The sequence below is a fragment of the Rhinoderma darwinii genome, chromosome 2 (assembly GCF_050947455.1).
Source record: "Rhinoderma darwinii isolate aRhiDar2 chromosome 2, aRhiDar2.hap1, whole genome shotgun sequence".
Classification (NCBI taxonomy): Eukaryota; Metazoa; Chordata; class Amphibia; order Anura; family Rhinodermatidae; genus Rhinoderma; species Rhinoderma darwinii.
In genome coordinates, this window is record NC_134688.1 from 252,260,003 (window position 1) to 252,285,565 (window position 25,563).

Consider the following 25,563-nt stretch of genomic DNA (forward strand, 5'->3'; position numbering starts at 1 on the left):
TTCACACGCTGAGCCAAAAACATCTGAATATACGGAGCTGTTTTCAAGGGAAAACAGCACCTGATTTTCAGACGTTTTTTGAGCAACTCACGTTTTTCGCTGCGTTTTTCGTGCCGTTTTCGCGCCGTTTTTTTGGCCGTTTTTGGAGCTGTTTTCAATAGAGTCTATGAGAAAACGGCTCCAAAAATCATCCCAAGAAGTGTCCTGCACTTCTTTTGACGAGGCTGTAATTTTACGCGTCGTCATTTGACAGCTGTCAAACGACGACGCGTAAATTACAGGTCGTTGGCACAGTACATCGGCAAACCCATTCAAATGAATGGGCAGATGTTTGCCGACGTATTGGAGCCGTATTTTCAGGCGTAAATCGAGGCATAATACGCCTCGTTTACGCCTGAAAATAGGTCGTGTGAACCCAGCCTTAGGGTATGTTCACTCGGCAGCGTCCGTAACGGCCGAAATTACGGGGATGTTTTCAGGAGGAAACATCCCCGTAATTTCAGCCGTAACGGCATGTGCAGGCGCTTGAACGCCGCGTCAGTTACGGACATAATTGGCGCTGCTATTCATTGGAGTCAATGAATAACGGCTCCAATTACGCCCCAAGAAGTGACAGGTCATTTCTTTGACGCGGGCGTCTATTTACGCACCGTCATTTGACAGCGGCGCGTAAATATATATCCCTCATGTGAATAGACAAACGTCAGCCCATTGCTTTCAATGGGCAGATGTTTGTCAGCGCTATCGAGGCGCTTTTTTCGGACGTAATTCTGGGCAAAAACGCCCGAATTACGTCCGTAATTAGTGTGTGTGCACATACCCTTATAGTTAGCTCATACTGTCAACTTAAGGAATCTGGTTTGTTAAGGCTCATTTACACTAAACAATAATCGGTCCAACAATTATTTTACGAATGCTTGTTTCAATTATTGGCCAGTGTAGACAGGGCAGTGATCAGCCGACAAACGAGCAAACGCTTCTTCGTTGGCGGATCACATGTTTTGCGTAGCTTATAAAATCATCGCTTTCAGCAGTGAATCACCCTGTGTAAACAGGGGATGTGCTGCCAACAGTGATGCAAACTGATGGGGACCGAACAATCGTATTAACGATTGTTGGTCACCATACAGGAAGCATTTCAAATACCCTTTTAGAGAATTGCAAGTTAATAAGTGGGGGAGACAGATGAGGCTGTGTCCAGATCAGCATTGCCTTTCCGTTGAGGGGTTCTGTTGGAGGTTTCCGTCGGGTTAACCCCTCAACAGAAAGGCAAATGGAAACCTTTAGCAAAGTTTCCACCACCATTGACATCAATGGTGATGCAAACGGAAGCTAAGGTTTCCATTTGCCTTTCCGTTGATGGGTTAACCCGACGGAAACCTCAGATGGAACCCCTCAACGGAAAGTCAACGCTGATGTGAACAGGCCCTTACCTACTGGTTTTGATGAGAACGGTGTAAGGCTTAATTTCTCTTGAGGAGAATTTTATTCATGCAATGAATTTTGGGGCATTACACAAATAATTGTTGTCAGTTTTTATCCTCAACTGTTTCCTAGGGAGGATCCAGAAGTTAACTTCTTTTTATAACTCTTTCTTATTAAGTCTTACCGTTTTCCATGAATTCTGTAACAATAAATATTGGTTCTTCGGTTACCACTGCATGTAAGCGAACCAACCGTGGATGCTGCAGCTGTTTCATTAGGTTGGCCTCTGCCAAGAAAGCTGCTGGGGGCATGGTGCCCTGCTTAAGGCTTTTTATTGCAACTTTGGTGTGTTTATTGTAGTATCCTGCCCAAGACAAAATTGAATACAGAAATAAATGTAAACAGTATTGCAGTTAATTTTATCTTTAAAAATTCAAAGACTGGAAATTCATAGGGAGTGACATATTATATCTCAGTTTCGAGTCATTTTATGTATAACATTGAGTAACTGCAATATGGGTAATCCCTTGATGAAATCTTATAAGATTTGTTTATTGTACAAGGAAACAATCACAATAATTAAGCCTTTAGAGATGTGCAAAACATTCCACACAATTGCCTCCAAGGCTCCAAGCAAAAACATTTTCGAAGCATGTATAAGGCCGGATATACACGAGCGTGTGCGCTTTGCGCGCGCAAAAGGTACTTAACAGCTCCGTGTGTCAGCCGCCTATGATGCGTGGCTGCGTGATTTTCGCGCAGCTTCCATCATTATGACACTCTGCTTGTATGTTTGTAAACAGAAAAGCAAGTGGTGCTTTTCTGTTTTCAATCATAGTTTTTACTGCTGTTGCGCGAATCACGCGCGTCACATGGAAGTGCTTCCGTATGCTGCGCGTGATTTTCACGCACCCATTGCCTTCAATGGGTGCGTGATGCGCGAAAGACGCACGAATATAGGACATATCGTGAGTTTTACGCAGCGGACACACGCTGCATGAAACTCACGAACTGCCTGAACGGCCCCATAGACTAACATACAGTAGGTCCGTGTGAGGCGCATGAAAATCACGCGCGTTGCACGGACGTATATCACGTTCGTCTGAATAAGCCCTTATACAAAGTTTTTAAGCTAGATAAAGAGAACTTTAATACCTATCAAAAGCATACAGCAAAAATGTTGTGTAGCACAACAAAGAAAGGTATACACACATGTATATACAAATAAACACTATAAAGCCCCATGTACACGACTGTAGTTTTAATCTGTAATTACAAAATCCGTAATTGCGGATGAAATTGCAGACCCATTAATTTCTATTGGCCATGGACACCCTTTGGTATATTTATGGATGTGTTTGTCCGGGCCGTAGAAATGGTCCTCAAAATATAGAACATGTCCTCTTCTTGTCCACAATTGCGTCACAGAGAAGTCTATGGGTACTTCCACAATTTCCAAATACTTTTTCGTTGGAAATAAATGAAACAATTAACCCCTTAAGGACCAGGTCTATTTCGGCCTTAAGGACCAAGCATTCTGTTTCGTTTTTTCCTCCCCGCCTTCCAAGAGTCATAACTTTTTTATTCTTATGTCGAGATAGCCATGAGGGCTTGTTTTTTGCGGGACGAGTTGTATTTTTCAATTGCACAATTTTTGGATCTATATATTATATTGCTTATCTTTTATTAATTTTTTTTTGGAAGAAATTTAAAAAACACAGGTATTCCAGCATTGTTTTTCACGTTTTAAATTTACGCCATTTACTATGCAGTATAAATAACCGTTAACTTTATTCTATCGTTAACTTTATTCTATCGGTCAGTACGGAGATACCAAATATGTATAGGCTTTTTTATGTTTTACTACTATTGCACAATTAAAACACTTTTAAAAAAAAATTGTTTGTTTTTGCATCGCCGCTTTTCAAGAGCTGTAATTTTTTATTTTGTCAGTCAATGTCGCCATATGAGGACTTGTTTTTTGCGGGACGAAATGTGATTTTCATTGGTATCATTTTGGGGTACATGGGACTTATTAATTAACTTTTATTAAATTTTTTGGTGGCAGGAATGGAATATAAAATAAATAAATTAGTGGGGTGTGTGGCTTGGGCATGGCGGAGTGAGGCATCATTTTCTAGGAGCTCCGGACATATCCAGCTGATCAGGATGATACATAATCTCTTACCTACCCGTGGAGACATGCCAAGGGGCAAATCCAAGCCCGGAACACCAAGAGCATCTCGTGACCCATCTTTGGCCCATTTCCTGCAACCAGCACCGCCTCAGCAGCGAGAGAAAGACGGTCGCCTAAAGCAGTAATGGCGTCTCCCATTGCTCTGGCCACGTGCGTCTTGAATGAGCTGTCGCAGGATATTCCAGCAGATTTTCATCCTGTGTCACCCTCGTCTAATGTGTCCTCCCTGCGGCAGTAAGCCACGACTACGCCGGCGGATTGTACTCTCACCGAGCTTTGGGAGATGGTGAGAGCTCTCCCCATGCGGGCCGACATGGACGCGCACATGACACGCCTACAGGAGTAGCAGGCCAAAGCCCTGCAGGAGGTCTCCCTAACTGTCCGCTCGTTGGATAAACGAGTCACCCGCCTAGAGAGCCATAACCTGTTTCTTGTTACAGATCTAACAGCGCTCGCCACAATGGTGAGTAATTTGCCTTCCATTTGGACGATATTGAGAATAGAGGCGGCGTAATAACCTTAAGTTGCGAGGTGTCCCTGAATCAGTGTCTCCAGAGGACTTGCACGATGTGGTGTCCACCATCTTTAATAAAATGTTGAACCGTGCACCTGAGGCACCACTTGAATTGGACAGGGTACACCGCTTGGCGGGTTCTAAAATCAGAGATCCAGAACACCCTAGAGATGTGATATGTAGAGTCCACTTCTACAAGCAAAAAGAGGACATTTTGCGTAATGCCTGGGAACGCGGCTCGGTTCCATATAATGGAGCTGACGCCCTGATTTTTCCTGAGGTGTCTCGGCTAACGCTCTATATGAGGCGTCTTGTTAAACCTCTATTGGAAGCCACCAAATGGGCAGGAGCATCGTACCGCTGGGGTCACCCTTTTCATTTAATCTTATGGAAGGCGGGTAATACATTTGCCGTTAAAACTCCATTAGTTCCCTCTAGGCTGTTTATCTCCCTCGACAAATGGTTCTGAGAGAAGACGAGATTTTCTGGACTTGCGGAAGTTGGGGGCCATGTTCTATATATTATTGTACATATCTATATATTATAGAATGTACGTTTTTCTCCCCTTGGGTGTTACTGACGAAACTGTTTACTGGTTATTACTGATGTGTTGTCTAATATGTTCTATGCAGTGGCGGATTATCATTAGGGCGGTTCGGGCGGCTGCCCGGGGCCCAAGGCTCCCGGGGGCCCATGGCCGTCCGAACCACCCATGATCGAACGGCCCCCCTCATGCCCGGTGTGGCGTCGCTAGCACCGGAGGGGGCCCCGATGCTAGCGGCAGCCACATTCACACATCAATAAAAAGTTACTATAGTAACTGGGGCCTATGTAATAAACTACACGGGCCCCTGTTACTATAGTAACTGACAGTACTTACCCCTCCTCTTCCTGGAGCGCCTCGGATGTTGTGACATCACAGCGCTGTGCGCAGCGCATAACGTCACGATGCTATGCGCCGCGCACAGCGTCCCGACAGTTGATGCAGTGAGGACCTGCGGCCGAAGAGGAGGTGAGTTTAGTTTTATTGTTTTGCTGATGGGTTGGGGTCAGACACCCGGGACCCCCGAAAATCAGCTGTTTTGAAGGAGTTGCAGCCGCTCGTATGAGCGCTACTTCCCCTTCATTCCGGTCACTTTCTCACACTGAATCACCGACACGGACGTGTCAGCGATTCACAGTGTGAGCAAGTGAGGGAAATGAAGGGGAAGCAGCGCCCGTACGAGCGGCTGCAACCCCTTCAAAACAGCTAATTGGCGGGGGTCCCGGGTGTCTGACCCCAACCCATCAGCTATTGATGGCCTATACTGAAGGTTGGCCATCAATGTTTAAACCTTTAAAGCCTGTATCTAAGCCTAAAGTGTGTTAGGCTTAGATACAGGGCCCGGCTTATACTGCATAAGAATACTGTCTGCTGGACCATGTATCTAAGCCTACATTAGGCTTAGATACAGGGTCCAACAAACAGTATCACACATGCACATGGGCCCTGTATCTAAGGCCCTGTTCACATCACCGCCGCCCTTCCGTTGAGGGTTTCCGTCTGGTTAACCCCTCAACGGAAAGGCAAATGGAAACCTTAGCTTCCATTTGCATCACCATTGATCTCAATGGTGATGGAAACTTAGCTAAAGATTTCCCTTTGGGGGGATATTCATTTGTATCTATAGGGAGCTGTGTGTAACGCTCTCTATGGGGGGGATGTGTGATATCTACAGGGGGCTGTGTGTGGCGCTATGTATGGGGGGGTGTAATATCCACAGGGGCTGTGTGTGGCACTATGTACAGGGGGCTGTGTGTGGCACTATGTGCAGGGGGCTGTGTGTGGCACTATGTACAAGGGGCTGTGTGTGGCGCTATGTACAGGGGGCTGTGTGTGGCGCTATCTATGGGGGGGTGTAATATCTACAGGGGCTGTGTGTGGCGCTATATACAGGGGGCTGTGTGTGGCGCTATCTATGGGGGGTGTAATATCCACAGGGGCTGTGTGTGGCACTGTGTACAGGGGCTGTGTGTGGCGCTATCTATGGGGGGGGGGTGTAATATCCACAGGGGCTGTGTGTGGCACTATGTACAGGGGCTGTGTGTGGCGCTATCTATGGGGGGGTGTAATATCCACAGGGGCTGTGTGTGGCATTATGTACAGGGGACTGTGTGTGGCACTATGTACAGGGGACTGTGTGTGGCACTATGTACAGGGGGCTGTGTGTGGCACTATGTACAGGGGGCTGTGTGTGGCACTATGTACTGGGGGCTGTGTGTATGTGGTGTTTTACAGTGTGTGGTATTATTATATTCAGGCGCGCAGTCTTTTGTGCTATTATATTTAGGGGCACAGTATGTGGCACCATGATAACTTTATTTTCATTTATAGGTGTGGAAATGTTGGAAAAGTGAGGAGTCGAAGACATCTGAGTGGCAAATTCTGCAGAAATCAGTCATGGCCGGGAGACGTCGTCATGAGCTCTGGACCGGATGGAGAAGAAAAGAGGAAAAAAACTACTAGAATCTGAGATGTCGTCACATGTGAGTCACTAGATTTATAGAGAATCTGTCACCTCTCCTGACATTTTTATTATAGGAAATCCTTGTATTTCACAAAATGTCTGAGGACTGATAGACTATTCCCCTTGTCAGGAGGATGTGTCCCTGCACAGTGTGATACTGTCAGTATGTAGGGACACAGCCCTGTGACAAGGGGAATCCGTAACACCCATTTGTTAATGCTTGCCCAAAAAGGTAGTGTTAAAAATAGTTACGGCGCGGCCGGGCGGCGGTGCGCAAAGGGGGCCCAAGTTTGGGTAACAGCCCAGGGCCCATCGTCTACTTAATCCACCACTGGTTCTATGCACTTTGTAGTCCATATGCTCAGGACTTCTTATGTAGCTGTGCCTTTCTACAACTCCACTTATAGACCTGTGGCTTTGCTCTTCCTGTTTTTAGGGTCGAGCAAATCGCAGTTGTCCTTTGGGCTCTTCTATTTCTCTCCCTCTCCAAAATTCCTTGTACCTTTCGACTTCTGTCCCCTTCCTTGATCCTCTCTTCCCTCCCCCTTTTCCACCCACTGTCCTCAGGGTCATAACCCTTGCTTCATCATGACTAATTTAACTATTGTCTCAATAAATGTACAGGGTCTGAATGTACCCGAAAAGAGATGTTCTCTACTTCGTCTCCTCTGGAAAAAAAAGGGCTCAAATAGCCTTCCTACAGGACACACATTTTCGCTCGGACCAACTTCCGTCCCTCGGAAACTCAAGATTCCCAGATGTATATCACAGTTCCTCCCTGGACTCTAAAACCAAAGGCGTATCCATCCTTGTGGCGAACTCTATAGATTGGGAATGTTTGGGGTGTCGCACAGATGACGCGGGAAGATATCTATTTGTAAAAGGTAAGATCGCAGACTCCACAATGACATTTTCTAACTCATACCTTCCTAAATCGGGTCAACTGACACTATTGGAAGAGGCCCTTAATGTACTGGACGAATTTGCAGAGGGGACATTGGTACCGTGAGGTGACTTTAATATGTCCTTGGACCCCAGGTAGATACCACATCATCCAAGCTCGCCTTCTCTAGACCTTTTACCCGTCGCTTGCAACGTTTGCTCCATTCTCATCAACTAATCGATCCTTGGCGTATACTCCAGCCCAGTGATAGGGACTATACCTTTTTTTCTCACCCGCACAACATATACTCACGCATAGACTACTTTCTGCTTTGTCATTCCCAGCTTACGTTTCTTTCCTCGGCCTCTATAGATTGTATATAGTTTTCGGATCATGCCATGATAACTTTAACTTTGGCCCTTCCCTCCCTACACTCTACTCCGTGGCAGTGGCGTCTGAACGGCTCCTTGTTGGAAGACCCAGCAATCTTGGAGGCTGAACTCCGCTTTTACTTTGACACCAACGTTACGACAGACTCTAATCCTGTTTCAGTTTGGGAAGCCCATAAATGCGTCATGAGAGGCATTCTCAGTTCTCATACAGATTGGCTCCCGACTCAAAAAAGAAGGCTCTGCAGTCTTTAAAGAGCTTGTGGGGAAAATACACGCCTTGGAACGCTCACATAAACGGTTATTAGAACCAGGTTCAGGAGCTGATCTGATAAGGTTACGGGATAAATTACGTACTCTAAGGGTATGTTCACACGTAGTCAACCAAAACGTCTGAAAATCCAGAGCTGTTTTCAAGGGAAAACAGACCCTGCTTTTCAGACGTTTTTTTACCAACTCGCATTTTTCGCGGCGTTTTTCGCGCCGTTTTCGCGCCGTTTTTTACGTCCGTTTTTGGAGCTGTTTTCATTGGAGTCTATGAGAAAACAGCTCCAAAAACGTCTGAAAGAAGTGTCCTGCACTTCTTTTGACGAGGCTGTATTTTTACGAGTCGTTTGACAGCTGTCAAACGACGACGCGTAAATAACAGGTCGTCTGCACAGTACGTCGGCAAACCCATTCAAATGAATGGGCAGATGTTTGCCGACGTATTGTAGCCCTATTTTCAGACGTAAAACGAGGCATAATACGCCTCGTTTACGTCTGAAAATAGGTCGTGTGAACCCAGCCTGACACTTTCCGCAGTCAAAGCCTCCCTCACTAAATGCCGCAGACACTACTATGAATTTGGCAACAAGACGGGTCACACGTTAGCACGGGCCTTACGCCTGCAGAGAGCGCGCACATACGTTCCATTCATTAACACACCTGATGGCATGAAGTTACACTCCCTGGGACAAATTGCAGATACTTTTCGATCCTACTATTTGAAGTTGTACAACCTGTGTGATAATGCGGGCATTCCCTTCCCCAGTTCCAGACGCGACGACATCAGATCATATATCCAGTCCTCAGGATTAGGCCAGATTCCATAGGAGGCGGTAACGGCATTGGACGCCCCTATTTCAGAGGACACATTTTTTGAGGCCCCCAAAACATCCCCTTTGGGTTTGGCCCAGGCCCCTGTTGGTCTTTCATTATCCTATTAGGCTGGGTTCACACAACCTATTTTCAGACGTAAACGAGGCGTTCTATGCCTCGTTTTACGTCTGAAAATAGGGCTACAATACGTCGGCAAACATCTGCCCATTCATTTGAATGGGTTTGCCGACGTACTGTGCAGACGACCTTTAATTTACGCGTCTTTGTCAAACGACGACGCGTAAATTGACTGCCTCGGCAAAGAAGTGCAGGGCACTTCTTTGCAACGTAATTTGAGCCGTTCTTCATTGAACTCAATGAAGAGCAGCTCAAAATTTACGAGCGTCACAGACACCTCGCATAATACGAGGAGGAGCTTTTACGGCTGAAACGAGGCAGCTGTTTTCTCCTGAAAACAGTCTATCATTTCAGCCGTAAAAGCCTCTCACCGTGTGCACATACCCTTATAAGAAACTTATGCCCCTTCTCACTAGTCCCATTTTGGCTGCTTTTAATTCCATCCCTAAAGGCAGATCACTGCCTGCAGATACATTGAGAGCCCATATAACAGTGATCCCTAAGGAGGATAAGGACCCTTCGCTCTGTAGTAGTTACCGTCCCATTTCCCTTAATTTAGATTTAAAACTTTCTCAAAGAAATTAGCCACGCGAATCATGCCATTCCTGTCTAAAATATGGACCAGATGGGTTTTCTTCCTTCGAGAGAGACCAGGGATAATACCATCTGGGCCGTTAACCTCATTGAACATATTGCCGCTTACTCTGTCCCAGCTTTTTTGGCTCTCTACCGATGCCGAAAAAGATTTCGACTGGATTGACTGGTCGTTTCTTCAAGAGACTCTATCTTATATAGGTCTGGGCCAGGGTATGCTCAGTTGGATTTTGAGTCTATACTCATCCCCTTCGGCATCGGTGAAGGTCAACGGCCGTAATTCCTCCTCCTTCCCCATCTTTAACGGAACCGGCCAAGGCTGCCCGCTATCACCCCTGATTTTCACACTCTGTCTGTAACCCTTCCTCTGTCATGTCCGTGATAACCCGGATATTGCGGGTGTACAGGTTGGGGATACGACTCACAAAGTTGCGGCATACGCTGATGACTTACTATTTTTCCTCTCACATCCCCGCATTTCGGTGCCTAACCTGATGGCTGAATTTAGGTCATTTGCATCGCTGTCCAATTTTAAAATCAACTTTCAAGTCAGAAGCTCTCAATATCTCCCTCCCATCCCAATTGGTGGCAGCCTTGGCGGATTCCTTCCCTTTCAAGTGGGCTGCTAGCTCCATTAAATATCTTGGCATACGTCTCGTGAATCGGCCTTCCCACCTCTACGCTTGTAACTACCCCCATATGTTGCGAACAATTAAGGGAGACCTTGAGAGATGGTCTAAGGGGATCTTCATTTGGTTTGGTCATTGTGCTATATTCAAGATGAATGTGCTGCCCCGTCTGTTGTACTTCTTTCAGGCTCTCCCTATCCACATACCACGTATTTTCTTTACCTCCCTCTTTTCTTTAATGCTCAAGTTTATCTGGTCGAACAAACCACCGTGCATTGCTCGCACGACTCTGACACGCCCGAGGTTTGATGGAGGTTTGGGCTTGCCTGATATTCACCGCTACTATCAGGCAGCGCATTTGGCACACATCATGGATTGGTGTAGGCATGGCAATTCCAAACCTTGGGTCGAGTTGGAACAATTATTTTTATCTTTTCCTCTTTCTGCGGCCCAATTGTTGTTAGATCAGATCCCGACGTCTGTGAGATCCCATTCACTTATCGGCCCTACTCTTCGAGTTGCGACACTTGCATTCAAACATTTCCTTATCTCACCCTCCCCGTCACTGTTGTACCCCATACTGGACAATCCCTCTATTCAGCCGGGTTGCGAGTCTGGTCCTTTTTCTCACAACCGCATCGCTAGCGAGACCCAAGCCTGTCATTACATCATTAACGACAGTTGGAAGACGTCATCTCAACTAACTGAAAGTGCGGACCCGGGACACCTTCTGTTCTGACAGGCCTCCCAATTACGTCACTTTCTCTTATCCCTCCCTCCCGCATCCACATTTTCCTGTCCGTTAACAGCCTTTGAAACTATATGCACAATGACGGGACATCTTCGCCACACCCTTTCTGTAACATATAGTTTGTTAAATTCCTCAATGGCAGACTCTCATCCAACTTATTTGGCTAAATGGGCGACTGACCTTGACATAACTGTCACAGCGGACATGCGTAATCGGTTGTATACCATGACTCATCAATCTTCTATATTGAGTAGAATTCAGGAAGCAGGCAGTAAGATACTGACAAGATGGTACAGGGTCCCCTCCAAACTCCACAAATTTTACCCCGAGGTCTCCCCCATGTGTTGAAGGTGTGGTGTAAGGCTGGGTGATCTTTTGCATACCTTTTGGGATTGTCCGCGTCTTGCTGCCTTTTGGGAAAATGTTTGGAATGTAGCTTCTAAGTTCACTGACTGTACATTGCCCAGATCCCCAGGCTTCTTCCTGCTTCATCTGTGCGACATCCCGATCTCCACATACAAGAAGTCGATAGTGCGTCACCTCGTCAACTCGGCTCGTGCTTGCATTCCGGCTATGTGGAAACAGGTCAAGCCAACCACAATGCGCCTTTGGTTTCAGAAGATCCAAGAAGTGAAGCGAATGGAGGAGCTTATGGCCTCCTTACGGGACACTCATGATAAGTTTATGCATTCTTGGTCTACCTGGGTAAGCTTTGAGAATTCTTCGGAGTAGTATCGCTTTGCTGTCCTAATATTATGTAGCTATGTATACATATATTTCTTATGAGACGTCCGCTTATGGGATGGACGCTGAGGATAAATCACCCTCATACCCCTCTTCTTTGTCCCCCTTTACTTCCCCTTCCTGGCTCTTTCCTTCCCCTCTTATTCTTCTTCATTGCATTATCCTTCTAACCTTCCTGATGGGTGATCTCTGTTATATCAGCTTAGTAGGATTTTTAGGCTGCTATGAGTCACCACTGGTCCTGCCTTTCTTTTTTTGGTTTTTATGTGCTCACATGTTATAATTGTATACCATTGAGTCATGATATGTTGTATGTTTCAAACTTGTGATAAATAAATAAAACCAGAATTTAAAAATAGAATTTAAAAAATGTGTACGTCGTTTTTGTGTGTTTTTTGTACCGCATTCATCCGGCAGTTTAATTAATGAGTTAACTTCATTACTTGGGTCGTTACAATTGCGGCAATACCATATATAGGTTTTATTTGAATTTTTACTGTAATTTTGTTAATAAACTTTAACTGTTTTAATTAGTTTTTTCATTAGTCCCAATAGGGGACTTTACCATGCGATCTTCTGATCGCTTATATAATGCTTTGGTATACTTCGTATACCAAAAAATAGAATAAAAAATTATCAAAAAGTCACATATACCCCAAAATGGCCAACAAAAAAATAGCACGCATACGGTTGTCTATAACAAAAATATATTTCTCCTGCTTCAAGAGGTGGTTATCAAGGCCCTAATATTTGGGAACCAAGAAGGGTTGGGCCCAAGCACATCTGCTGGTAGCGAGGGTATTCAGTGGCGTAACTACCACTGTAGCAGCTGTAGCGGCTACTACAGGGTCCGCAGCAAGAGGAGGCCCGTGCCGCCCGCCGGCATGTGCCCCCCATTACCGGAGGCTCCGCTAGCAGCCGCTATGGCTGCTACAGCACGACGCCACTGAAGGGGTTGTTCCTACAAAAAGACATGCATCCCCTATCCACAGGATAGGAGATACATGTGGGATCGCTGGGACGCCCAGCGATAAGGAGAAAGGCGGACCGAAATTCCCCTGAAGTTCTCCATGACAAACCTCGGACTTCCGGGGTCTGTCGGCAGCTCCATAGAAATGAATTGTGCACCGGTCGCGCTTCTGCACATGCGTGACCAGCACTCCTTTCATTTTTATTGAAATGCGCAGACCCCGGTAGTCCGAGGTTTGTCATGGTGAACTTCGGGGGACTTTTGGTCCCCCGCTCTCCTTATCGCTGCCAGCGATCACACATGTATCCCCTATCCTGTAGATAGGGGATGCATCTCTATTGTAGGACAAACTATAGGCCATTTTTTTTGGGGGGGGGGGGGTTGGGGGCTATATGGCTTTATCTACAGGGGGGGCTGTATGGCGTTATCTACTGGGGGGCTGTATGGCGTTATCTACAGGGGGGCTGTATGGCGTTATCTGCAGCGGGGGCCTGTATGGTTTTATCTACATTGGGGGCCTGTATGGCGTTATCTACAGGGGGGGCTGTATGGCGTTATCTACAGGGGGGTTTGGGGCTGTATGGCGTTATCTACAGGAGGGGCTGTATGGCGTTATCTACAGGCGGAGGACTGTATGGCGTTATCTACAGGGGGGGCGGTATGGCGTTATATACATGGGGGCTGTATGGCGTTATCTACAGGGGGGCTGTATGGCGTTATCTACAGGGGGGCTGTAAGGTGTTATCTACAGGGGGCGCTGTGTGGTGGAATCTATAGGGAGGCACTATCTACAAGGGGGGGTTGTGTGATACCCAGGGGAGGGGGCCCCAGTCAAAAGTTTGCTATGGGACCCAGTTTTTCCTAGTTACGCTCCTGCCCATATTGTATCAGTGCAACACTTGTCCGGTGAAACTCCCAGACTGCAAAGGTGCAGAGTGTGTTAGAAAAAAAAGATGGATCAGAAAGCACACCATTGATCAGGGCGACACCAACCCCAAAAAACCTAACCTAAACCTATTGCTTCAAAGCGTACCAAACATCTAGAAAATTGTATGATTTATTTACCTTATTATTATAACACCTTATTATGCCCCAATGTAATCCCCAAAGCTAACATCTGCCCCCACATTATAAATTGAAATACTAGTAAGACCCCAAACACAACTACTGCCAAGGAAAATCCATGTCCCAAAAGCCAAATGGTGCTCCTTCTCTCTTGAGCCCTGCAGTATGCTCAAACAGCAGTTTATGTCCACATATATGGCATTGACATACATGGGAGAATTTGCTTAACAATTTATGGGGTGTTTGTCTCCAGTGGTACAAGCTGGGCACAGCATAATGTGCACTAAAATGGCATATCTGCGGACAAATTGCAATTTTCACTTTACACCATCTGCTGCGCATTCATTTCTGGAAAACATCGGTGGGGTTCAAAATGCTCACTACACCCCTTGATGAATGCCTATAGGAGTGTAGTTTCCACAATGGGGCCACTTCTGGTTTCTTTTATTTTTATGTACAGGTACTTTAGAGGCTTTACAAATGCAACATGGCATCCGTAAACAAATCTAGCAAAATCTGTGCTCCAAAAGTGAAATTGCGCTCCTTCCATTCTAAACCCTACCGTCTGCCCAAACAGCAGTGTACAACCACATATGGGGTATTACTGGTTTTGGGCTGTTTTTTCTCCATCGTTCATTGTGAAAATTGAATATGGGGATATGCTAAACCTTTATGTTGGGTAGCCCCCGACATCCCTGTCCATATATGGACAGTGATGTTAGAAGCTTTCCATTGCTGGAGTTCATGGGCAGAGCATCAAAAGCACTGTGCCCGCAGATTTTGGCCCCAGGGAAGCCCCTGATATTACTGTCCATAACACTTCCAACCCTCTGTCCGGGGACTCCAGTATCCAGTATTGTAGCACTTGACATCACTGTCCACATATGGATAATGATGTCAGGGGCTTCTCTAGAAAAGGAATCTCTGGCCAGAGCGTTGCCAACGCTTTAGCCGGGGTCTCCGGCATTAGAAAGTTCTTGACATCACTGTCCATATATACAGTACATCCTGCCTAGTTCCTTCCAATGGCATTAAACAATAGGGACATTCCTACACACACTTCCCCTTAAAAGTAAAATTTTAAGATAGTTCAATCGTCTGTAAGGACAATCTACAGTGCTGATTTAAAACCAGTTTCCTGGTTAGAAGGACTAGCAATAGTAAGATAAAGTAAAATTTTATTAAATAGCCCTACAGATGTGTAACCACAAGATGGCAGTGCCATCTGTGATTCTTCTGCAGAAAAGATACTACACTATGTCTAAAGGTTTATATTTTAAGACTATATATAATGAAAAAGTATTCACTGCAGTAATCATTTTAACAATGAAGAGTCTACTCCAAAGAATATTTCATTGGTGAATTAGACAATATGGTATATAAAATGATGACACATTTGATTGTCGTCTTGTCAAGTTAAATTTAGCATGCTGCAATAAAGTGTACTGCTGCTATAAAATAAGAATTTCTTTTAACTGACTTTTGCTAATACTGGGAATATTGTGCCATTCTTGCATTTATGTATTCATAGGATATATGCATTTGCATTAAATTATACATTGATACATTTTTAATTATTTATTTTTAATAATTAAGTAATAGCAAGATTTACTGCACCTAGCTTTTGCATTCTAAATTATAATTTAATTTCGTATTTTCATACCTGCTGGTACTTTGGTTTATAATCTAGCACTTTGTCCAATTCGAGTTTTATATTTCTCTAGCATAATCAATATCTCAAGTAATGACCCATATGAAGAGCAAAAAAAGGGAACATTAACTTTAGTAAGTCCTTGGTTTTTAAAACTTTTTCTTTTAACCCCTTCCCTCTTTAGCCACTTTTGACCTTCCTGACAGAGCCTCATTTTTTAAATCTGACATGTTTCACTTTGTGTGGTAATAACTTCTGAATGCTTTAACCTATGCAAGCGATTCTGAGATTATTTTCTCCTGACACATTGGACTTTATGTTACTGGCAAAATTTGCTCGATACATTCAGTATTTAAATGTGAAAAACACCAAAATGTAGGGAAAAATTGAAAAAATTAGCATTTTTCTAAATTTAAATGTATCTGCTTGTAAGACAGGCAGTTATGCCACACAAAATAGTTGCTAATTAAAATCCCCCATATGTCTACATTAGATTATCATCGTTTTTTGAACATCCTTTTATTTTTCTATGACGTTACAAGGCTTAGAACTTTAGCAGCAGTTTCTCACATTTTCAAGAAAATTTCAAAAGGCTATTTTTATAGGGGCCAGTTTAGTTGTCAAGCGGCTTTTAGGGCCTTATATATTAGGAACTCCCAATAAGTCACCCCATTTTAAAAACTTCACCCCTCAAAGTATTCAAAACAGCATTTAGAAAGTTTGTTTAGACGTTTCACAGGAATTAAACCAATGTAGAGGTGAAATTTACATATTTCATATTTTGTTGTTGCAGAAATTAATTTCTAATCCATTTTTTTTGTAACACAAAGTTTTACCAGAGAAACGCAACCCAATATTTATTGCCCAGATTCTGCAGTTTTTAGAAATATCCCACATGTGGCCCTAGTGTGCTAATGGACTGAAGCACCGTCCTCAGAAGCAAAGGAGTACCTAGAGGATTTTGGGCCTCCTTTTTATTAGAATATATTTTAGGCACCATGTCGGGTTTGAAGGGCTCTTGCGGTGCCAAAACAGTGGAAATCCCCCAAAAGTGACCCCATTTGGGAAACTACACACCTTAAGGAAATTATCTAGGGGTATAGTGAGCATTTTGACCCTACAGGTTTATTGCAGAAATTATTGGAAGTAGGCCGTGAAAATGGAAATCTACATTCTTTCAAAGAAAATGTAGGTTTAGCTAATTTTTTAGCATTTTCACAAGGACTAAAGGAGAAAAAGCACTGCAAAATTTGTAAAGCAATTTCTCCCGAGTAAAACAATACCTCACATGTGGTAATAAACGGCTGTTTGGACACACGGCAGGGCTTAGAAGGGAAAAGGCGCCATTTGGCTTTTGGAGCTCAAATGTAGCAGGAATGGTTTCGGTGGCCATTGTCACATTTGCAAAGCCCCTGGGGGACCAAAACAAGTGGCCCCATTTTGGAAACTACACCCCTTGCGGAATATATCTAGGGGTATAGTTAGCATTTTGACGGTGCAGGTTTTTTGCAGAAATTATTGGAAGTAGGCCGTGAAAATGAAAATCTACATTCTTTCAAAGAAAATGTAGGTTTAGCTAATTTTTTCTCATTTCCACAAGGACTAAAGGAGAAAAAGCACTGCAAAATTTGTAAAGCAATTTCTCCTGAGTAAAACAGTACCCCATATGTGGTAATAAACGGCTGTTTGGACACACGGCAGGGCTTAGAAGGGATAGAGCGCCATTTGGCTTTTGGACCTCAAATTTAGCAGGAATGGTTTGTGGAAGCCATGTCACATTTGCAGAGCCCCTGAGGGGACAAAACAATGAAAACGCCCAAAAAGTGATTCCATTTATGAAACTACACCCCTTCAGGAATCCATCTAGGGGTGTAGTTAGCATTTTGACCCCACAGGTGTTTCATAGAATTTATTAGAATTGGACAGTGAAAATAAAAACAATCCTTTTTCTTCATTAAGACGTACTGGTTCCAGTACAGTGGAAACTACCCAAAAGGGACTCCATTTGTGATACTACACCCCTTGAGGAATTAATCTAGGGGTGTAGTGAGCATTTTTACCCCGTAGCTGTTTCATAGATTTTATTTGATTTGGGCAGTGAAAATAAAAATTTCATTTTTTTCCAATAAGACGTAGCTTTAGCGTAACATTTTTCATTTTCTCAAAAAATAAAGCAGAAAAAGAACCGCAACATTTGTTAAGCAATTTCTCCCGAGTATGGCAATACCCCATATGTGGTTATAAACTCATTTTTGGGCACACGGCAGGGCTCAGAAGGGAAGGAGTGCCATTTGGCTTTCGGAGTACAGATTTTGCAGGATTCGTTTCTGGTCGCTATGTAGCATTTGCAAAACCCCTGTGGGACCAAAACAGTGGAAACCCCCCAAAAGTGATCCCCATTTTTTCATAGACGTAGTGGTATGAGGGCTGTTTTTTTGCGGGACGAGCTGTAGTTATTATTGGTACCATTTTGGGGTAAATGCAACTTTTTGATCACTTTTTATCCTATTTTTTGAGAGGCAAGGTGACCGAAAAACAGCAATTCTGGCATAGTTTTTTTAAGTTTATACAGCGTTCACCATGCGTTATAAATGACATGTTAACTTTATTCTGCGGGTCAGTACGATTCCGATGATACCTAATTTATAGCACTTTTTTTATGTTTTACAACTTTTTGCACAATAAAATTACTTTTGTAAAAAGAATGTATTTTTTCATGTTGTGAGAACCATAACTTTTTAATTTTTTCATCGATGGAGCTATATGAGGGCTTGTTTTTTGCAAGACGAGCTATAGTTTTTATAGGCACCATTTTTGGATACATGCGACTTTTTGATCACTTTTTATTTCAATTTTTGTAGGGGAAAGTTACCAAAAAACAGAGATTCTGGCATAATTTTTTCGGGTTTTTTTATGCCGTTCACCGCGTGGAATAAATAACATAATATTTTTATCGTTTAGGCCGTTACGGTAGTGGCCATACCAAATATGTATGGTTTATTTTTATTTTTTTCAATAACAAAGGACATAATAAGGGAAAAAGGGCGATTGTGTTTTATTTTTTACAACTTAACTTATTTTTTCACTTTTTGTTACACTTTACTTTAGTCCCACTAAATTCACTGACAGCAAGCCGATTAGGCTTCGCCTCCGGGTGGGGCCTAATCGGCTTCCGTAATGGCAAACAGGAGCCCATTGTTAGGTCTCCTGGTGTCATAATAGAAGTCGGCAGTCGTGTGATTGCAGGGCACAGCTGGCGATGTGCTAGTAACCACAAAGATGCAGCGATCGCATCCGATCGCTTCATATGTGGGGTTAATGGCAGGGATCGGAGCTAGCTCTGGCTCCTGCCATTACAAGTGGATGTCAGCTATAACATACAGCTGATATCAACCGCTGATGACGCTGGCTCATCTACTGAGACGGCGCCATCTTGCCGGCGGCTACAGATGCATTTCAGGCCCCGCCTCCGGGCGGGGGCTGGAAGTGTTCCGTGCTAGGCACACCGGGAGGCCAGTATTAGGCCTTCGGTTGCCATTGCAGCCACCGACACCCCGGCGATTTCATTGCTGGGGTGTCGATGAGCTGCAAACACCTTAAATGTAGCAATCGCTTTTGATGGCTACATTTAAGGGGTTAATGGCGGGGATTGAAGCTAACTTCGGTCCCCGCTGTTACAGCAGGATGTCAGCTGTCAGATACAGCTAACATCCGGGGATGATGGCACCGACTCAGCTTCTGAGCCGGTGCCATGCATTTGTCGTAAGTATACAACATTTTGCGGGAAGCACTGGCTTTCCATGTCGTATACTTACGACAAATGTCGGGAAGGGGGTTAAACATAATTTGTCATTTTTTGATCGGCATTCGTTTGCTCGTTTTACAAGACGCAATGGTTTGGTTATGTATAGGGACGAGGAATTGTTTCTATGATTGCTCGTCCCTATGCATTTGCATCATGTTGGCAGTACATGGGGAAATGTGCTGCTGACAACGATAAAATGTATTGCTGCATAAAACATAAGATCAGCCGATAAACGAGCGTTTCCCTGTTCATCGGCTGATCGTTGCCCTATTTACACAGGGCAATGATCGGGAACGAGCATTCAAATAAAGGTTTATTCGCCCAATCAGTGGCACGTGTAAAAGGGCCTTTGCTTACTTTACCCTCACCACCATTACTGTGTCTCTATAAGGCTGGTGAGGGTAAACAACTCTCATGGTTAGAATGTTAGCAATTACAATCCTATATTTTTTCTTTATTCTCTTTACAGTCTAAAGAAAATATATCACAAGACTCTTGCCTAGTTTGAGAATATCTTGCTTATTGATTCTCATTAGTCCTATATATTTTTCTATCACATATTACAAGCAAACACGCACCTTGACGTACTGACTTCAGAAAAGAATGGGCGTGAGAATCAGACAATAACTTTTTCTAGAGTAAAGCGTGGTTCTTCGCTACTACAGTTTTCTAGAATTACCCTGAAGTGACAGGATTTTAGATTGTGAGTGTGCCCTCCCCCCCCGTCACTTCTCTTAATACTCCCAGGTCATGTTATAAGGCTGAAAAAGGTATCTTATAGTACTTCTTGATTCAATACAACCACAATAATGATGGTATAGAGTTCTCACTCTGTCCTTGTTGCAATTGTTCTAAGTTATAATTTTATTTTTTGTATTACCAACATAATAACATTTAAGATCTGGATTAGCAAATTACAATTAACATTCAAACTGTTTTTACTCTTGAATGTGTTAAAAATTTGTCATTAAAACAATGGAAGAATGAGGGGTGGTTGTATAAACAAATTGAAAATCTCTTTGTATATAGTCAAAGAATGAGAGACTATAATTTTAATGTCATTAAAATATTTCCAATTAAAGTTGCTATATGTTGTAACGGCCGTGGTCGCGAACCGCCGCCTTCTCTCACCTCCCAGGGCCTGCGACTGCATTGTCCTCAAGGGTGTGTGCGCGCTCGCTCGTCCCTGGCCTTAAAGGGCCAGCGCACGCACATGTAGAACGTTCCCTAACCAATCCCCAGATCACCCTGCACTACAAAAAGGGCTCTGCCCTTCCACTCCTTGCCTGAGCATTGTTGTTGTCTACCCATGTTCATATAGCAAATGGTCCCTTAGTTGCATCCTGTTCCCAGTGTTCCCGTATCCTGCTTCCCGTATCCTGTAACTGTGTTTGTTCCTGAGCTGAAGTCGTGTTGTGTTATCTGCCACGTCCAGTGTCATCTGCCATGCTAAGCATCTTTCTACCACGCCAAGCATCATCTGTACCACAAATCATGTGTGCCAAAGCGTCTGCTACACCTCGTGTTTGTCTGGACTTTTACAGGTACTCTTGTGCTGAGATTCTGAATAGACTGTTTGGCCAGCTGCAACTCCACTACAGCAGAGTGGCCCATTGGATCCACATACCCCGACATCGTGACTACGCTCAGGCCATGGAACCGCTGGCCAACCAAAGTCCGCTGTACAAGTTATGCAAACGGGCATGTGTGACCTCCGGGCTTGTCAGGATGAACTACTACAGACGATGAACTCCATCCTAAGTTGCTTGGATCATCCTCCTGCACCTCCTCTGGCTGTTCCTGCAGCTCCACCACCTGACATCCCTCCTGCCTACCTTGGTCCTGCAGTTTCATTACCTCTACCTCCTCGCTATGACGGGGATCCCAAGAACTGCGGAGGGTTCATCAATGAGTGTACCATCCATTTCAGATTACATGCTCACCTCATCCCCTCTAAGGAGGCCAAAGTTGTGTTCATTATTTCCCTCCTCTCCGGCAAAGCCCTGGCATGGGCAAACTCCAACGTGGAACGTGAGGGACAGGAATTTTCTGATCTATCGATATTCCTAGTGACTTTTCGTATGGTGTTCAAGGAACCGGGCCAAACATCTCCTGCCGCTGCCTCACTGCTGACCCTCAAACAATGAGAATCCACCGTAGGGGAGTATGCCATCTCCTTCCATACACTGGCGGCTGAGCTGGCATGGAATAATGAGGCCTTGGTGGTGACTTTCTGGCAAGGACTGTCTCCACACATCAAGGACGAGCTTGCAGCTCGCGATCTCCCTTCGACCCTGGATCCCCCTATCCTGTTGGCAACCCAGATCGACATGAGGATCCAGGAACGTGCTCAGGTGGTTCGCCGGGAGAGATTGCCCTATAGACTGGCACCCATGTTCCAGTTGTTCCACCTAAAGAGTCAATGCAGGTGGACAGACTCAAGATGTCGGATCAGGAGAAACAGCGCAGACGCACTTCAGGTCTGTGTCTGTATTGTTGCCACAAAGGCCATTTTGTGCATCAATGCCCACAAAAGCTGGAAAACTCCAGCACCTATGGTTGGTTGGAGAGACAACCCTAGGTGGAACGACGCCAAATGCCAAATCCTCGCCAAAATTATCCAGTTCAGTAACCATTTTATCTGGTGAGAAATCACACACTGACTCTGCCAATCTGGACTCCTGAGCGGCTGCAAATTTTATTGAGCAGGACCTAGTAGATCGTCTCCATCTGACCACGATTCCCTGGCAGTCGCTTCTGTGAATGGACTACCACTGCCCAATCCTATTTTGTCCATCACTGAACCGCTGACACTACAAGTCGGAATCCTCCACACGGAACAGATTGCCTTCTTGGTCTTGCCAAAAGCTATCAACCCTATTCTGCTGGGCCTGCCTTGACATCGTCATAATGCTCCAGTTCACCACTGGACTTCCAGGGAGGTCCTCCAATGGGGATCCAAGTGTCTTCACTGCTGCCTGCCACAGGTCCGTCCTCTTCTGCCTCCACTGCCTCAGTCACTCTCTGATCTACCCACACATTATGCCAGCTTTGCGGACGTCTTTAGCACGAAGGAGGCAGAGGTTCTGCCTCTCCATTGTCCCTACGATTGTCCTATTGAACTGCTCCCTGATGTCTCACCCCCTCGTGGATGAGTCTATCCTCTCTCTTTGCCAGATGCTCAGGCCATGTCAGCTTACGTCAAGGAGAACCTTGAGAGAAAGTTCATCTGGAAATCTTTTTCCCCGACCGGAGCCGGATTCTTCTTAGTAAAGAAGAAAGATTTGGAAAGGTTTGAACCAAATCACGGTCAAAAACAAGTACACCTTGCCGCTAATCTGAGAGCTCTTCGACAGAATTTGTGGGGCCAAGATTTTCACAAAGCTGGATTTACGCGGGGCTTATAACAATCCGTATCCGTGAAGGTGAAGAGTGGAAAACTGCATTCAACACCCGATACGGTCACTACAAATATCTCGTGATGCCCTTTGGACTGTGTAATGCTCCAGCTGTGTTCCAGGAATTCGTAAATTACATCTTCCGGGATCTGCTGTATGTCTGTGTGGTGGTCCATCAGGATGACATACTGATCTACTCACCAGATCTGACGACGCATTGGAAGCATGTTCGTCAAGTCCTGTTGCGGATAAGGGGGAATCGCCTATATGCTAAATTCGAAAAGTGTGTGTTCGAGAGAAACTCTCTGCCCTTCCTGGGCTACATTGTCTCCAATCATGGACTTAAGATGGATCCAGAGAAGGTGAAGTCCGTCTTAGAGTGGACATGTCTACAGGGCCTTCGGGCTATACACGATTTCTGGGATTCGCAAATTTCTACCGGCAATTTATCCCAAACTTCTCGTCTCTGACTGCTCCAATCTCAGCTCTCACTAAGAAGAGGGTGAATGCCAAGGTTTGGCCTCCGGAGGCAGAGTCAGCATTTACCAGCCTCAAGAGCGCCTTCACTTCAGCCCCAGTTCTTCACCATCCTGACTCGTCTCGACAGTTCTATCCAGAGGTTGATGCATCTTCCATTGGTGCTGGAGCACTGCTGTTTCAAAGAAACTCCAAGGGTAAGACAGTGGCTTGTGGCTTCTTCTCCATACTATTGTCTCCTGCAGAGCGCAACTACTCCATCGGGGATCAGAAGTTACTGGCCATAAAGTTGGCCTTGGAGGAGTGGAGACACTTGCTGGAGGGCGTTATTCATACTATCATCATTTATACGTATCACAGGAACCTCACGTACCTACAGTCTGCACTACGACTAAATCCTCGTCAAGCCAGATTGACGCTGTTTTTCACCCGATTCCAATTCCTGCTACACTTCTGCCCTGCAGACAAAAATGTGAAAGCTGATGCCCTGTTTTGGTCATTTGAAACTGATGACTCTGAGGAAATTCCTCAATATATAATAGCTCCTTCCAGGATTTTTGCCGCTAACCCTCTGCAAATTGGAGACATTCACCCCGGAAAGACTTTTGTTCATCCTGCAGAAAGGAAGAGAATTCTCCTCTGGGGACACAATTCCAAACTGGCTGGGCACTCTGGTGTCCATAAGACACGGGACTTGATATCTCGTCACTACTGGTGGCCCATGCTGCCTAGAGATGTTGTGGACTATGTTTCCTCCTGTACGAACTGTGCCTTAAAAAAGTCTACCCATTCCAATCCTGCTAGTCTGCTCCTACCCCTGCCAGTGCCAGATGCCCTTTGGCAACATATCGCTATCGACTTTATTACAGACGTTCCCACTTCGGCTGAATGTACTACTGTCTGGGTAGTGGTGGACCGTTTCTCTAAAATTGCACATTTCGTTCCTTTGACTGGCCTTCCTTCTGCCCCACGTGTGGCAAATCTGTTCATTCTGCACATCTTTCATATGCACAGACTGCCTCTCCATATGGTCTCGAACTGGTGTGCACAGTTCACGTCCAAATTCTGGAGAGCCCTGTGCAATCTGCTAGATGTGAATCTGGACTTCTCTTCTGCCTATAACCCACAGTCTAATGGTCAAGTGGAGAGGACCAATCAAATATTAGAGAATTACCTTCGTCATTATGTTTCTGACCAACATGACAATTGCGTACAACTTCTGCCTTGGGCAGATTTCTCTTACAATAACCATACAAGTGAGTCTACTGCCTCTTCTCCTTTCTACATTTTGTACAGTCAGCATTCACGAGTTACTCTTCTTGTGCCAGCCATGACTCAAGTACTGGCAGCTAATTCTTCATTTGGGACATTCCTTCACATCTGGCAGCAAACCAAGTCTGCGATCCTTCAGGCAGTTGATCGCATGAAAAAGCATGCCGAAATAATAATAATAATAAAGGTTCCTCCTCCATTTTCTCCCTGAGTCAAGGTCTGGCTATCCTCAAGAAACATTCGTCTCAAGATGCCTTCTCACAAGTTCGCTCCCAAATTCCTCAGCCCTTTCAAAGTCTTGCAATGAATAAACCCTGTGTCCTATAAGCTTCGGCTGCCTTCTACTCTCAGGATTCCCAAATCGTTCCATGTGTCCCTCCTTAAGCCTGTGATTCTGAACTGCTATAGTAAATTTCCTAGTTCTGCAGTTGCTCCCAGCGGTTCTTCTGACGTCTTCTAGGTGAAGGAGATTCTGGACTACAAGAGAGTAGGAAGAAAGACTTTCTATCTGGTGGACTGGAAAGGGTTTGGTCTTGAGAAGAGGTCTTGGGAGTCAGAAGAAAACCTTAAAGAGGCTCTGTCACCAGATTTTGCAACCCCTATCTGCTATTGTAGCAGATAGGCGCTGCAATGTAGATTACAGTAACGTTTTTATTTTTAAAAAACGAGCATTTTTGGCCAAGTTATGACCATTTTTGTATTTATGCAAATGAGGCTTGCAAAAGTACAACTGGGCGTGTTGAAAAGTAAAAGTACAACTGGGCGTGTATTATGTGCGTACATCGGGGCGTTTTTACTTCTTTTACTAGCTGGGCGTTCTGACGAGAAGTATCATCCACTTCTCTTCAGAACGCCCAGCTTCTGGCAGATCACGCTGTGACGTCACTTCCCCAGGTCCTGCATCGTGTCAGACGAGCGAGGACACATCGGCACCAGAGGCTACAGTTGATTCTGCAGCAACATCAGCGTTTGCAGGTAAGTAGCTACATCGACTTACCTGCAAACGCCGATGCTGCTGCAGAATCAACTGTAGCCTCTGGTGCCGATGTGTCCTCGCTTGTCCGACACGATGCA

The 25,563-nt window shown here is 44.8% G+C and overlaps 1 protein-coding gene across 1 annotated transcript in view; it reads right to left on the reverse strand.

The window, feature by feature from the left end:
• Window positions 1-25,563, reverse strand: part of LCK (LCK proto-oncogene, Src family tyrosine kinase) — a 79,758-nt gene that overhangs the window by 21,342 nt on the left and 32,853 nt on the right. The window contains exon 8 of the mRNA XM_075850484.1: window positions 1,610-1,789. Within this exon, the coding sequence (XP_075706599.1) occupies window positions 1,610-1,789 (180 nt within the window). The remainder of the gene's footprint in view (window positions 1-1,609; window positions 1,790-25,563) is intronic.